The following is a 15313-nucleotide window of genomic DNA, read 5'->3' as shown; positions in this document are numbered from 1 at the left end:
TGAGATTGCCAACTTCGTCCTTTTCATGTAAAGCCTGATTGAAATCCTGAAAGGCAGAGGGACCCGTCCTCAGAAGTTTCCGCATTGTAAGCTCAGATTTTTGGTTTTAAGTCTCCTGCTGCTTTGCCTTGTCAAATGTTTGCCAGCAGGTATCAACCTCTATTGGTCTCTCTCTTTCTCTCCCTTTTTTTATTTTAAACATGCATAGAGACTCCTAAAGGGCATCCCATAATCTCAGACTGCAAAACAAAAAACAAAACAAAACAAAAATGTTTTCCAGGTTCCACTTTCAAAGCTCAGAAGCAGCAGAAAGAAACTCAGAGCAAACAGCCAACTAAGTCATGGAAGAAACCTCAAAGTAAGGAAATCCTCACGGGAAACGGTCTGAGCTTTTGATATTTTAACCTCCTTGAGGAACAGCCTAGAACAGACACACACACACCAAAAAAACAATAACACCTCACCGTAGGCACTCACGGTGCCTTGTGTTCTTCGTCAGGCTGGCAGCGTCCTTTGCTAAAGGCACCAAGAGAGGCACTTCTTAAAATTATGCAGGACATATGACTGTGTTTAAATTAGACCGTGGTGTACAGAGAAAAGATGTGGTGGGGTGTTTAGGGGAGCTGGCGTTAGTATATTGAAAGATGGAGAGGCAGCACACATGATTAGTGAGTGGCAATTTACACCTGGCCGGTCAGACTTGAAGCCAAGGACCTTCATCCAGTGGCGCAGGACTAGGTTAACTTAAACAGCAGGCTCCTTTAAATGCAGCGGGGAGAGAGCGAGCACGCAGATAACAAACCGTCTTTGGCATTCTCGGAGAACAGCTTATAAGAGCAGTACAGGCAGGAAAGCCCCAAATGGCTAAGAGAAGATGACCAATGGGACGCCAGACAGGAAAGGCTTCTGTCAACCGCATTAGGCTAATGTTTGGGAGTTGGGCTTGGATCCACCTGGAAACCAGTTTGGCACAAGGCCGAAAGCCTGTCTCTCTAACGGCACGTTGTTCCTCTGTCAGGAGAAGAGACGTAACGGAGGCTGCAAATAGTCTTCATTTTGCTGAGCAACATCTGGATTTATCCTGAAAGGAGTATTCCGTTCTTCCTCTCTGGAAGCAGCAAATTAGAGCAAGGAAGCTAAGGCGTTGCTTTGCAAGCATTTGGCAGGGGTGGGGGGTACCGCAGAATGACCCACCTCTCACAAGAAGTTGCCCATCGCATCTCTGCATTAGTTGCTGCCCTGCACTAGGACAGAACAGGCATTCATGCAGAGGAGGGAGGGGATTCCTCCTCTTGCCTCTTTAGGGTAAGAGGCGCAGCAGTGCACTCAGAGGGTTTTTTTTTGGGGGGGTTGGTGGCAGAGGGCTGTTCCTGGGGAGCAACCAACCCGGGTGTATCACTCTCCCTGCATGTGTGAAGCATCCGTGTTACAATTGAGTGTGGAGGGAGGATAGTGGCTTCCTGCTGGGGGATTTTGCACAGACCCTTGCATGTGGGAAACGAAGGAGGGGGTTCTCCTCTAGAATGCTGCACCTGCCTGCACTATCTTCCTTAAACACCTTGCTCCTTTGTTCCCACAGGCTCTACAAATCCAAAAGCCGCACTGAAGTCCAAGATTGTTGCAGAATTTCGAGTAAGTCCAGTAACCTCCTCACCTTATTCGCTTTGTGCGTGGGCACGAGACCTGAAAAACCGTCAGTTTGCAGCAAGGATGACAAACTGGTGGCCCTTGGTGCTCAGGTCAGAAAGCAGGCCCTGGGGACCAGAGGTTGCTCGACTCCAACTCCCAGCAGCTGGTACAGGCCCAGGGAGGTTGCTGGTGGGAGTTGGCATCCAGAGACAACTGCAGGCCCACCGGTTAACGGCACCTGCCTTGAACTCTGCACCCATATCTGCCTTAAGACGGAGTGTCAATGAGATAGCAAAGTGGATAGGCTAGACACTCCAATGAGCTCTGCACGTTTTTCGAGCTACCCATAGGAATGCGGGGTAAACAAGAAAGTTAAGAGGAGCCCACTGGATCAGGCCAGTGGCTCATCTAGTCCAGCATCCTGTTCCCACAGTGGCCAACCAAGGGAAGCCCACAAGCTGAATCCAAGCACAATAGCACCAGCCTCTTTTGCTGCTGCCAGCAGATGGTCTGAATGGGAAGACAGAGCATGGCCATTGTGGCTAGTTGCCCACTCCTGCATGAATTTGTTCAGTCTTATTTTGAAGCTGAGGGGCGTAACCAAAGGGTGCTCATCAATGGTTCCTCTTCATCCTGGAGAAGAGTGACTAGTGGGGTGCCACAGGGTTCTGTCTTGGGCCCGGTCTTATTCAACATCTTTATCAACGACTTGGAAGATGGACTCAAGGGCATCCTGATCAAATTTGCAGATGACACCAAACTGGGAGGGGTGGCTAACACCCCAGAGGACAGGATCACACTTCAAAACGACCTTGACAGATTAGAGAACTGGGCCAAAACAAACAAGATGAATTTTAACAGGGAGAAATGTAAAGTATTGCACTTGGGCAAAAAAAAATGAGAGGCACAAATACAAGATGGGTGACACCTGGCTTGAGAGCAGTACATGTGAAAAGGATCTAGGAGTCTTGGTTGACCACAAACTTGACATGAGCCAACAGTGTGACGCGGCAGCTAAAAAAGCCAATGCAATTCTGGGCTGCATCAATAGGAGTATAGCATCTAGATCAAGGGAAGTAATAGTGCCACTGTATTCTGCTCTGGTCAGACCTCACCTGGAGTACTGTGTCCAGTTCTGGGCACCACAGTTCAAGAAGGACACTGACAAACTGGAACGTGTCCAGAGGAGGGCAACCAAAATGGTCAAAGGCCTGGAAACGATGCCTTATGAGGAACGGCTAAGGGAGCTGGGCATGTTTAGCCTGGAGAAGAGGAGGTTAAGGGGTGATATGATAGCCATGTTCAAATATATAAAAGGATGTCACATAGAGGAGGGAGAAAGGTTGTTTTCTGCTGCTCCAGAGAAGCAGACACGGAGCAATGGATCCAAACTACAAGAACTACAAGAAAGAAGATTCCACCTAAACATTAGGAAGAACTTCCTGACAGTAAGAGCTGTTTGACAGTGGAATTTGCTGCCAAGGAGTGTGATGGAGTCTCCTTCTTTGGAGGTCTTTAAGCAGAGGCTTGACAACCATATGTCAGGAGTGCTCTGATCGTGTTTCCTGCTTGGCAGGGGGTTGGACTCGATGGCCCTGGTGGTCTCTTCCAACTCTATGATTCTATGATTCTAACTACCTCAGTGAGAGGGTATTCTGTAGTTTTAGAAGCCACGAAGAAGTGCCTTTTTGGAAGCAGCACAAATATGGCCAGTCCCCTCTATTTGAAAACATAAAATCTAGCATGTCTTGCTCATTCATTCATTCTCTCTCTCACACACGTAACCGGTCATGTGTTTGGATGTATTTTGACATATCCACATCTTTTAAAAAGAAGGGACAGATTTGGAAATCGTATTACAAAGGCAATTTGTTTTGGGGTGCATGTGCCAGAATAGCAGGGCAAGACTCTGCTGCAAGCTGCAGGGGCAAAATCTAGATCCTGGAGCCTTGTTAGCAGCTTGGTCAACCGGAAGAGAGATGCTGAATCCTGGGCATCTTCGGGGCCTGTGTGTTCTTGTTGCTGGGTGTGTATTTAACGGTCACCTTTTGCCCACTGCCACACAGTGTGATGCCCTGGTGGTCGAGATGGCAGTCAAGAGGTCAGAGATCAGCACTGTACATGAGAGGGAGGCCAGAGAAATTGGGTGTTGGTGGGGAGAGGGGCACAGAAGCTAGAAAAATATCTTGCGTGCCTCACACCTGCAACGGTTTCCCATCTTTCTGTACACGTCGGACTCCCCCCTACCCCAAGAATTGGAAGCATTTGCACTGCATTCTTCTCTCCCTGCCTGTGTCACCACAAAGTACTTTCAGCTTCATAAATCAAAACAAAAAAAAAATTCCTTCCAGTAGCACCTTAAAGACCAACTAAGTTAGTTCTTCGTATGAGCTTTCGTGTGCATGCACACTTCTTTCTGAAGAAGTGTGCATGCACACGAAAGCTCATACCAAGAACTAACTTAGTTGGTCTTTAAGGTGCTATTAGAAGGAATTTTTTTTTGTTTTGACTATGGCAGACCAACACGGCTACCTATCTGTAACTTCATAAATCAGTTTGCTTCCATTTTTGTGTCTTGACGGAATCCACATCTCTCTCATTTTCTCTCCCTCCCCGTCCAGCCGCAGTCCCTGGTTGATGAACTGCTCTGCTACAAGCGTTCCGAGGACCAGATAGAGCTGAAGGAAAAGCAGCTCTCCACCATGAGAGTCGACGTCTGCAGCACCGAGACCCTGAAGTGCTTGAAAGGTGCAGTGCACAGGCGGGGCGGGACATTGGATTTCCCTTAAGCCACGTTGCCTTAAGAACTGCCCGAACCCTTACATATCCCTGCCTGTATACAAATACACACACGCCTATCCTCCCATGACCACCACCAAGGTGTAGGGTCAATGGCTTGTCTCCACAAAGTTCTACTCAGAGTAGATCCAGAGTAGTTAGATCTACTAACTTAATTGGGTCTGCTCTGAAGATCTCCCAGGCTGGGAGGAGAAAAGGAAGCTCCCAGGTGAGAGATGGGAGGGTGTCACACACCTTCTGTGTGAGACAAGAATTAAAATCTACTTTTGAGAGAGGGCTTTGTATTGTATTATAATTTTTCTCTCTTTTGTTTTGCTTTGTTGTTTTGTTTTGTACTTTTATTTAGATGAGTTTGATTAGTTTGTTTTTTATTATTTTATTATTTTTATTTTTTATTTATTATGTTGAAAAGATTCAGTGTATGTGTGTGTGAGAGAGTGTGTATGTGTGTGTGTCACACACACACACACAAGTAATATATATATAGATATAGATATATATGGGTCTGAGTAGGACTAGCACTGACCATCGCCTGTTGATTTCTTTCGGGGGAGGAAGGGTTGGTCTCTCTTGCTTTCTCTCCTCCCCCTGCTAAGCCAAAAAAAACCCCCTCCTTTCCCTTTCAGACAAAACAGGGGGAAAGAAATTCTCCAAGGAGTTTGAGGAGGCGAGTGCCAAGCTGGAAGAGTTTGTCAACAGCCTGGACAAGCAGGTGAAAAGCGGCCCATCCTTGACAGAGGTGCTCGAGAACGCGGGGATCTTCTACGAAGCGCAATACAAGGAGGTCAAGGTGGTGGCAAATGTGAGTGCAAAGGGGATTCTACACTCCATAAAGCAGCCTCCCGGCTGAGCACACCCATCAGCCCTGGGCATTGGCCAGGGGGGTTTGGTGGCGCTGCCATTTGAAATGTCCCGCAGGCACCAAATTCAGAAAGGCTAAAGCATCAACTGAGTCAGTGTAGTTAACGCAGTCTCATGTTCATTGGAAACCTGTGGCTTTCAAACTGCACTATTGGGAGTGGAGGGCAGTTTTCCTCCAGAACTCGACTGAGGATTTCTTAACGAACAGATTGGTGGTGAGCAAGCACCCAGTTCTGTGTTGCTCTGGGCAGCCACAGGAGAGCATTGGGCGTGCTCCAGAGTGTCCTCTTGGTTCGGGCGGGGCAGCACCCAGGGGCAGAGTCTCTTCAGTGGTGGCACCAAAACATCATAGAGTTGGAAGGGATCCCGAGGGTCATCTTGGAACCCCTTCCAATTCTCCAACCCTTCTGCAACCACAGCTAAAGAATCACTGACAGATGGCCACCCAACCTCTCCTTAAAAATCTCCAATGAAGGAGATTCCACCACCTTCTGAGCGGGAGTCTGTTCCACTGTCAAACAATCAGGAGTCCCCGTCCCCCAAATGTTTAGCCAGAGTCTTTTTTTTTTTTGTAATCTGAATGCAGTGGTTCAGGTCCTACTTTCTGGACAGCAGAAAACACAAATATTTGTGCACGCTTGTTAAAGGTAAGACATGAATACGGCTTTTCTCTCTCATTCCACCGCTTTGGCCAGGCTTACAAGACCTTTGCTAACAGAGTGAACAACCTCAAGAAGAAACTGGATCAGCTGAAGGCGACGCTTCCTGACCCTGAAGAATCGCCCGTCCCCTCCCCAAGCATGGACGCCCCCTCCCCGACTGGCTCGGAGTCTCCCTTCCCTGGGATGGGGGAGGACGACAACTCCCCTCCCCCAGGGGCAGAAAGGGAGAAGTCTCCGACTCCAGAGCCCGCAACGGACAATCGTGACGTGGAGGACATGGAGCTCTCCGATGTGGAGGAGGAGGAGGAAGCCCCAAAGATCATTGGTAGGTTGTCCATCACGGGTTTTTTTTTGGAGGGGGGCTTGAACTTAGGGAATGGCCACATGTAAAGATGGTTCTGGACTCTGCCATTCTGGGGGGTGGGAAGAGGTGAGGGATCTGTGGAAAAACAGGAGGGGCAATCATCATTGTGTCGGGGAGACAAGCAAAGCGTTGGTTCCCAAATGGGCAGTACTGCCCCTTGGGGGCACTGGGGTTACTTAAGGGGGGGCTCCAGAGTATTAAATGACTATCAGAGTTTGGAAAGTTGGCAGCAAGAGCTGGTTCAAGCTCATCAGTTTTGTTGAATGAATTAAACTAAATAGATTGAATCAGGTTTTGTGATTCAATATGCAGTTAATTACTGTTTTGAATTTTATCGTGTTCTTTCCCTTGTGGCTTGTGCAAAGCGCTCTTCTATATAATGCTTTTCATAGGTTAAGAGTAGGGGGCACTGGGGATGAGTTTAGGAAGCCAAGCTGGCAGTGGCCGCATAAGGTTTAGGAAACACATAAACTGCCACATTGGGGGGCAGGCGGGATAAGGAACTGAAATGGTTAGAATTGTTCTAAACTTTGTTTCGCACACACAGACAGAGTATTGCAAACACCATGAATGAATTTTGTGCATTTTCCTTCTCCAACCTCGTGCCCTTTGGATGTTTGGCTGCCAATCCTATTATCCACTGTGGGGAGTGTATTCTAAAACACCTGGAGGGTCCCTGCTTAGGGAAAGCTGGTGTGGACCGAGCAATGCCCTCTCCTCACTGCCTCCTCTCTGTGTCTTTTGCACCAGTGGACGAACGGAAAGAGAAGCCGGCTGTTTCCACAATGCCCCCTGTGAAGATGGCTGAAAGCGTCCCGAAAATCTCTCCTTCTACGACAGCTGCAGCAGCAGCAGCAGTGCCCCCACTGCAAGCAGCAGCAGCAGCGCTCCCTGCTCCTGTCGTGGCAACGCTGGCTCCAAGCCCCATCACCCCTACAACCCCTAAGCCGGCCACCCCAGCAGCACCCCTTCCCCAGTCCCCTGCCCTCGCCTTGCCGAACCTGGCCAATGTGGATTTGGCCAAGATCAGCTCCATTCTCAGCAGCCTCACCTCGGTGATGAAGAACACAGGTGAGAGTCGCGTGTCCTGGTGCTCTGTGACAACTGGATTGGGTCTTGGGCGTCTGTGTCAAGGGGTGGAGTCCTTTGCAGGCTGAGTAAATGACGCAAACTGGGCGTATGTTCTCCTTGCATAACCTACCTCTGTGCTTGTTAGTTGTGGGAGGGGCAGCGGCACTGAAGCCCCCAACACTGGAAACCGCACTTGGCCACCCTTCTTGGCGTGAGGTTTGCTTGCTCCCTTTTTCCAGCATATCTTTGTAGCCAAGAGAGCTAGAAAAGTTTTTTTTAAAAAGTGGAAATGTTTGGGAAACTGAATTCTCCTCCAAACTCTGCTTCTTATGGCTTTTCTTCACCTCCACAAAGTCCTAGCCCAACCTGACTTCCCAGCCTTTAGTCCCCTCTCTCCCTCTTGCTTTTTTTTATACGGTGCGTGAGCTTCTTGGGGTTTTGGGGTGAACCGTGGTCTTTAGCCTGGCTTGGGGTGTGTGTGTGTGTCAGGCCCAGAGGCTTCTGTATAATTCCACGTTGTGCAACCTTTTCTTCTCTCCAGGCGTCAGTCCTGCCTCGAGACCTTCACCTGGCACCCCAACCAGCCCAACGACACTGATGAGCGGCCTGAAGACTGCAGGGATGGGCCCCATGACTGCCCCTCCAAACCCTTTGGCCAATATCTTCTCCAAAGTCGAGATCACCCCCGAAAGCATCCTCTCGGTGCTCTCCAAGAGCCAGAGTCAGTCTGCACCAGGCCTGCAAGGTAAGTAGGTAGTCATCCTGGGAGGGATGAGGCCAGTGGTCAGACTGGGCCTCCCGCGAGGACTCCCTTGCTGGAATGGACCTTCTTAGTTGTCCCCCCTGGCTGATGCAGCTTGCTCCTTGAAGAGCAGCTTCGAGCTTAAAATGTCCCAGAATGCCCTTAGTATTGTTTTCAGGGGAAATGTTTATTTAGGGTGATTTCATACTCCTAGTTAACCCATTGGAATCAGCCGCCTTAATATTGGATGCCATCTTCAGCTTATATTCATTTTGCAAAGGTTGGGATCCAAGTAAATTCTGCTTAATGGACTGAGATTCAGTTGCGTTGGGTAATTTAAGCAGTTCTACTCTTAAGTAGGACTCACATTTGAGACAACCCAGTATCCCAAAATCACAGTGATACATAAAATAGCTTGTGGCCACGTGCCTGCTTGGCTCAGGTAGAGGGGAATTAGGGCTCTCGGAGGCCACGTTGAGATTGGCACAACTGTGTGGTTGCAGATTGGGGCTTCACAGCCCCTTGACCACCAGTAAAACAGTCCAGTAAAACAGTTAGATAAAATAACAACCTGGGTTGGCTTAGATTCTAAAAGGATTTTTAAAAGAACTGGCAAAGGTTCGCTGAAAGGCTGCTGCTTTATGGAGGTGGTTCTCTTGCCCCTCTTGCTTCTTGATCAAAATGTTCCTCTTCCGCTCCAGGTCTGTCCTCGTTCCTCCAGAGTGTGGCTGGAAACACAGCCCAGCCCACCGAGATGGCGTCGCAGAGTACGTCGGCATCGCCGGCCAACACGACGGCTTCTTCTGTAAAAGGAAGGAACATTTCCTCTAATGCTCAGCCCTTCATGCCCCAGAGTTTTGGCTATTCTCCAAATTCTTCCTCCTCGGCTGAGGTCTCTTCCACCTCGGTCAACAAGGTTCCTTCTGGGCACAGTGTGGGGCTCCCCAGCTCCAGTTTCAAGCCTCCCACCAATTCCTTGGGGTTCTCCGGCTCCCACAATGTCAGCCCTTCCCTTCGGCCGGCTGAGAACCCCACAAGCCAATCCTCCGAGCTGGCGGAGGCCAAGCTCGAGTTGGAACCCCCTTCCCCGAGTCTGGAAATGAAGATACACAATTTCCTGAAGGGGAACCCAGGCTTCAGCGGCTTGAACCTCAACATCCCCATTCTGAGCAGCCTGGGGTCTGCCGCCGCGCCCCCCGAGAGCCAGTCATCTTCCTCTGATTTCAACCGCGGACCCACAAGCACCTCTATGGACAGCATTGATGGGACTCCCGTCCGGGACGAGAGGAGCGGGACTCCGACTCAGGATGAGATGATGGACAAGCCGTCATCCAGCAACGTGGACACCATGTCGCTGCTGTCAAAGATCATCAGCCCCGGATCCTCTACTCCGAGTAGCACAAGGTCACCCCTTCAGAACCGGGATGACAGCTACCCCCAAGAATTGTCCAACTCGGTGTACAGGTCCTTCAGCTTGAGCCGAGATTCTCCAGCCAGCATGTACAAGCAGTCTTCTGATGGGATAGAGTTGCCTTCCTCTTTAATGGACTCCCCGCAGGAGAAGTTCTACCCAGACACCTCATTCCAGGAGGATGAAGACTACCGTGACTTTGATTACTCCGGCCCACCGCCTTCTGCTTTGGTGAACCTGGAGAAGCAGCCAGGAAAGTCAATCCTGAAGTCCACTAAGCTTTCTGACCCCTCCGAGTACCCGCCTGTTCTGTCGAGTTACGGTCAACGTGCCTCTGGGTTTGGCCTGAAATCTGCTTTCCCCCAGTCAATGAGAGCTCTCCACGACCAGAGCGAAAGCTGCGACCCATTGCCTTCGCCTGGAATATACGGGGGCTACGGTTTGCTGGGAAACGACTCCGGCTCGGATGCTTCGCCTACGCCGAGCAAGAACGATGTCTTCTTCCCACCGGATTCCAATCACAACAGCTTGTCCAAACCCATGCCTCAGAAGCAGTATCCAGATTCCCCACACTTGGTCCCCCAAAGGTCGCTTTTCTCACCGCAGAACGCTCTCCTGGCCCCGGCCAGTAGACTCCCCACGAGCAACGCAGACAAGCCCGTCGTGTCTTCCATCTCCGCCACTTCGACCATTGAGTTCAAGAACATGCTGAAGAACGCCTCCCGCAAGCCCTCGGACGAGAGCAAGCATTTCGGCCAGGTTGCGAAAGGGGGTCCCAGCGACAGCACGGGCCTCTCGGGCCTCGGCCAGGTGGGGGTTCCTCCCGGGGGGGAGCAGCAGAAGCAGCAAGAGGAGCATTACCGGATCGAGACCAGGGTGTCGTCATCCTGCCTAGACTTGCCCGACAGCACCGAAGAGAAGGGAGCCCCCATCGAAACGCTGGGCTACCACAATGCCTCCAGCAGAGGCATGTCAGGCGAGCCCATTCAGACAGTAGAGTCCATAAGAGTCCTTGGGAAAGGGAGCCGAGGCCACGGGCGAGAGACCCCCAGAGCGGGGTGGTTTGAGTTGAGCAGCGCAGGTAGTACCTTCGATAACGGTCCTTCGGGTACGACAGAGATGGCGCCCATGGGTGGCGGCGGTGGTGGCGGCGGCGGCAGCAGTGGCGTGTCCAGCTTCCCGACCCAGTACAAAGACCGTGGGCCACCGTTCCAGGAGAACGTCAACAACTTCCGACCTGGCGGCTTTGCCGCTGCCGCCTTCGACCGCCACGTGCCGCCCCCTCCCCTTGAGCACGGGGCGTCTTTCCCCATGGACCAAATTGGGCCGCCTCCCCCCACAGGGCCTCAGTCCCTGCCTCCGAAGGATCTCGGCAGCCTTTTCTCTCGGGACCACTCAGTCCCCCCGCCCCGGATGCCGTCGGTGGATCACGCCGGCCCTTTCTCAAAGGAAGCCGCCTCCCCGCTCGGCCTGCCCCACGGCGTCCCCCCGCCCCCGCCTCCCTCCTTGGAACGCAGCGGGGTGCCCTTCCCCACCCAGCCGCCCCCTCCTCTCCCCGGGGAGCACGGCAGCGTCCCGTTCTCCAGCCCGCCGCCCCCTCCCGGGGACCTCGGACTCCCGTTCCCGGCTCCCCCTCTAGCCGCCGAGCGCCAGAGCCCCTTGGCCGCGCACCAGGGGACAATGAAGGAGCATTTTAGCATGCCGTCGGGAGCATCTCGGGACCAGCTGGGCCAGGGGCAGCGCGACCACGGCGGCCGGGCGAGAGAGAACATGGGCCTGGGCGCCCTCCCAAGAGATCCTCTGGGCTCGGCCCTTAACATCAGCTCCTCTGTTCCCCCTCACCGGGACGCCACAAACCGAGGCGGGCTGGGGATGAGAAACCAGAGGCCGGATTTCCGACCCAGGGAATTGTTCTTAAACAGAGACCCCTTTAACAGCTTAAAAAGGCCTCGGCCCCCCTTCGCCAGGGGCCCCCCCTTCTTCGCACCAAAACGTCCCTTCTTCCCTCCCAGGTACTGAATGAAGGTGTTCCAGAACTTTTCTAGAGAGCGGCGGAAGTGACATGTTCACTTTCGTTTTATGTTTAAAATCTTTTCTTTAAAAACAAGAACAACAAACCAGTCTGCCCCTTAAAGGGCCCCACAACTTTTTTCGTTGTCAATTAAGGTATGTTCTGTACTTCAATGCATTTATTGCATTCTCTCCCCCCCCCCCCCCATTTTCATTCTCTTTGCTTGCTTGGAGGGGCTTTTTAGTTGACGGCCTAAATTTAGAGAGTGAGTTTTGGTTTTGGCTTTCCTTTTTTGCAGAATAACTAAAAACCTAACCATAAAGTGAACGTAGAAATAAAGACTTTTCAGTTCATGAAACATAGGGTTATATTTTTAATATATATATTATATATATTGAGCCAATGCATAGCAAATTGGGACTCCCCTAACATTGAAGTCACAGTTAGGAGAAAAGATCCTAACACAATTTAGGAAGAGAAAAGGTCCAAGAAGTCAAAGCTTGCCTTTCATGCTGTCGCTTTTAACTTTTCTTGTGCCTCTTTTCCTTTGGGGGGGGGGTCAGAATTACTCTCCCCGCCCCCTTCAGTGACCTGGGCTGATTCTTCATGGGCACATTTAGTATTTGCTTGAGTCAACCGTAGGGGAAAGGGAAGGATTTGTTATTTCTGTGCACCTGTTAACCCCTTTTTCTCGCTTCCTTGCAGTCCTTTAGGTTCTCATACATTTCTCAGATTGGCAAGGGATGGGAACGGGAGAAGGCCATGCCGGAATAACTCCACTTTGCCTGGGGTCTCGAGGGCTTTAAAGAGATTGCTATCTGGAGACAGGTTAAAAACAGGGTGGGTAATGGGCAAATTCTATCCTGGTGCTTATAGCCGGCTGAGGCTGCTGGAGTCATTTTGAGGGGGGCGGGCGGGGAGCAGATATGGCCCAAGCTCTCCCCCTGGTCACCTTCCTCTTGAAGCCAGCTATGCATTGCTAAAAGCTGCTGCTTTTCAGTCCCCCCCTCACCCCCAAATCACAAGAGGGCAGGATTTGGCCAGGACTCTGCTCAGCGTCGCTAAGCTCTCCTGCTTTTTCTGAACTTAGTTTGCTCAGATAGCGAGCTTTGCGCTCTTTAAGGAGAGAAATGGGCAAGGAGGTGTCATCAGTCAGTGAAAACGGCTTGGTTAATGCGTACCATTTTGTACAGGTCATCTGTGCCTCAGCAGACACATTGGCCTGGTGAATTTCAGCTCCCTTCAATTGGGTTCCACGGAGAATGGCTGTACCTGATGCCAGGCGACTCCTGCTTCCTTCTCCTCAAGTCTTTTCCCGCTTTCCCTCCCCCAAAATCCCTCCTCGAGAGCGGAGCTGTTCTCAAGTTGCCAGATGAACTCCACCCGCATTCTCTTCTCTACTGTCTCCCCTCCCACCTGTTACCTGCCCATTTGCCTCCTTATTTTTCTCTCAACGCAGCTGTGGGCATAGACGACTTTTCTGTAAAAACTGGGATTCACTTAATAGCCACGTTTCCTTTAAGGCGACAGGAAAGTTGCATTTTTTTAAAAAAAAACCACACACGTTAGGAATAATCTGCTATTCTGTGCATTTGAAACAATATTCCACAGCTCATATGTGCACAGTTTTCCTTTTTTTAAAAAAAAGTACATAGCATGAACAGTTTTTATATATCAGGTAGATCTTGAAGGTCCAGGGATTATGAAGAGTTTGGTTTTATTAAAACCTGACAGTTTTAAAATGCCAAGGCTCTAAAAAAAGGGGGGGTAGTTTTCCCTACAGTCCTCCTTGATCCACCCAATCTGGGTGATGTCTATTCTCAGGGGTTTTTCCCCTGAAAAGTTAATTTTAGCGAATGGCGGACCTCAAAAGGGTAAACTCAAGTTCATTCAGATCCTGGTGTTCTGATCCCCACCCCTAAGCTGAAGAGATTGTCACTATCCATATTAGGGGTCTGCGACTAGCAGTTCTTGAGCTCATCTCTTACCAAGAAGCAGGGAAGTCAAGTTTAAATCCTCTCGCAAGCTGATTGTGCAGCTGGCAGGACCCCTCTCAGAGATCCCTGGTTGCTACTGGCTTGTGAGCACAGGAACATTAAGACCCCTCCCCAGAACTGAAATTCCCAGAAGTGCTTGCAGGAAGGGGGCGCCCATCTGATAAACCAGCTTAACCTCACTATTGTGAAGCTCCAATTGCACCTGTCGTTCAGAAAAAAAAACCCATCTCTCCCCCCCCCCACCTTGTGACAACGAGGGAGCTAACAACAGTCTGTGGCTAATTTGTACAGCTAATCTCTCTCTTTAACTGCATGACTTCTGCTGCCACTCTAGATTAAAGTGTTTCATCTTTAGACATTAGGGAGGTTTTGTGGGTCTACGCCTCCCCCCTCAGAAACATCACTTGCTTGCATTATCCTGTATATAAACCCACGGGGCCGAAATCCATCGCAGCTTTCTCCCGCGTCAGACCAGTTCGTTTGGACGTGGCCCGCTCAGCAGAGCTTTCTTGTGAAACGTTCCCCGAGTCGGCTTCTTAGATTTTTCCACGGTTTCTTCAGAACAGGCTTCACAGTTTGTAGAGGGACTCAAAACCAATGTTGAAAACGAGCAAAGGTGGTTTGGCGGCAGCAGTGGCGCAGTTTTCTTTGTTTTTCCTTCCTAGGAGAATAGAATGTGAAACTTCTTATTTCTGCTGCTCTCTTTCTCTCTGTGGCGATTCCATGGATCCTTTTTTAAAAAAGAAAATTAACCCGTGGGCGATGAAAAGCACCCTCAGAGTTAACCGCTACTCAAATCGCCACAGAATGCTAGGAATTGGGGGGTGCCATTGTGGCGGGGGGGAGGGCTTCTTGCAGGAAAAGGGAACCTGTAAGAAAGAGAAAAATATTTTAATGGTAAGAGTTCCATGTCTTTCCCTCTTCTCCCCCAATTCTCTCATATATATATATTCATATATATATATATATGTGAATGATTTTGTGCTTTTACTTTAAGATGTTCACAGTTAGCAATGTACATATGTGTGTGTAAAAAAAACAAAAACAAAAAAGGTTAGGTTGTTGGACAGGAAGGATTTCCCTGTCTCTGGTTTCTTCACACACCCTTTCCCTTTGCTGTTACTTTTGTATTTCACCTAACAAGGAGAGAAACAAAATGGAAATAAGAAATAAACATGTATTTTTTAAGGAAAACCTTAGTCTCTCTCATGAAGGGCAGAATTTCCTAGGAGAGGGAGGCACAGATGTCTCCTCCCCCCCTTACTTTCCAGCTGTTTTGGAAAGGGGTTGAAAGTATCCCATTTAGGGAACCCGCTTCTCATTGATGACAAAAAATGGCAGATTTTTATAGGGTCATTGGGGTGGGGGGGAGAACAGCACCCTCCCCAGATTTCTTGGTGTCCATTATTCCTCCGGCACAGTTCCCCTTAGATACGCATTTTGACCTTCCGAGGCAAAATTACGTGCATAGCACAGGGGGGAAAGCGTATTTCATTCAGGGGTGGTGGTGGGGCACTTGGCATGTTTGCAGAGCCGAATCTCGGGCAGGGGGTAGCTTTCAGGGTTGGGGGAACGCGAGGGAACCCGCTTCCCATATTAAGGGAGCAGATGTTTTGGGGGTCCACCCCATTCCCCCCGGAAGTGTGCGGCTGTGCTGCCATTTTGGAAGTGAGAAAAAAACAAAACACTGTACATAATCGATGTGCTTTTCATTTTCTTTGTGTGTGCCTGTTTTAAGAGGAGGGGCGGGGAGAGTTTAATATTTG

The 15313-nt window shown here is 50.2% G+C and overlaps 1 protein-coding gene across 4 annotated transcripts in view; it reads left to right on the top strand.

The window, feature by feature from the left end:
• RPRD2 (regulation of nuclear pre-mRNA domain containing 2) overlaps positions 1-14741 on the top strand; it is a 41556-nt gene extending 26815 nt beyond the window's left edge. Inside the window, exons 4-12 of one of the 4 annotated variants that reach the window (XR_014163470.1) lie at positions 209-358; positions 1580-1632; positions 4251-4377; positions 5055-5230; positions 5985-6276; positions 7066-7386; positions 7928-8131; positions 8830-11914; positions 12006-14741. Coding sequence is in view for 3 of the 4 variants with exons in the window: in XM_081891295.1 (XP_081747421.1) it covers positions 209-358; positions 1580-1632; positions 4251-4377; positions 5055-5230; positions 5985-6276; positions 7066-7386; positions 7928-8131; positions 8830-11558 (4052 nt within the window). In the remaining variant the exon portion in view is untranslated. Of the gene's footprint in view, positions 1-208; positions 359-1579; positions 1633-4250; positions 4378-5054; positions 5231-5984; positions 6277-7065; positions 7387-7927; positions 8132-8829 lie in introns of all 4 variants that reach the window. The other 3 variants (XM_081891296.1, XM_081891295.1, XM_081891297.1) reach the window with 3 other exon arrangements.
• The last annotated feature ends 572 nt before the right edge of the window (positions 14742-15313 follow it).

The sequence above is a fragment of the Podarcis melisellensis genome, assembly GCF_964234715.1.
Source record: "Podarcis melisellensis genome assembly, chromosome: 16".
Taxonomy (NCBI): domain Eukaryota; kingdom Metazoa; phylum Chordata; class Lepidosauria; order Squamata; family Lacertidae; genus Podarcis; species Podarcis melisellensis.
This window is presented reverse-complemented; position numbering and strand designations above follow the sequence as displayed.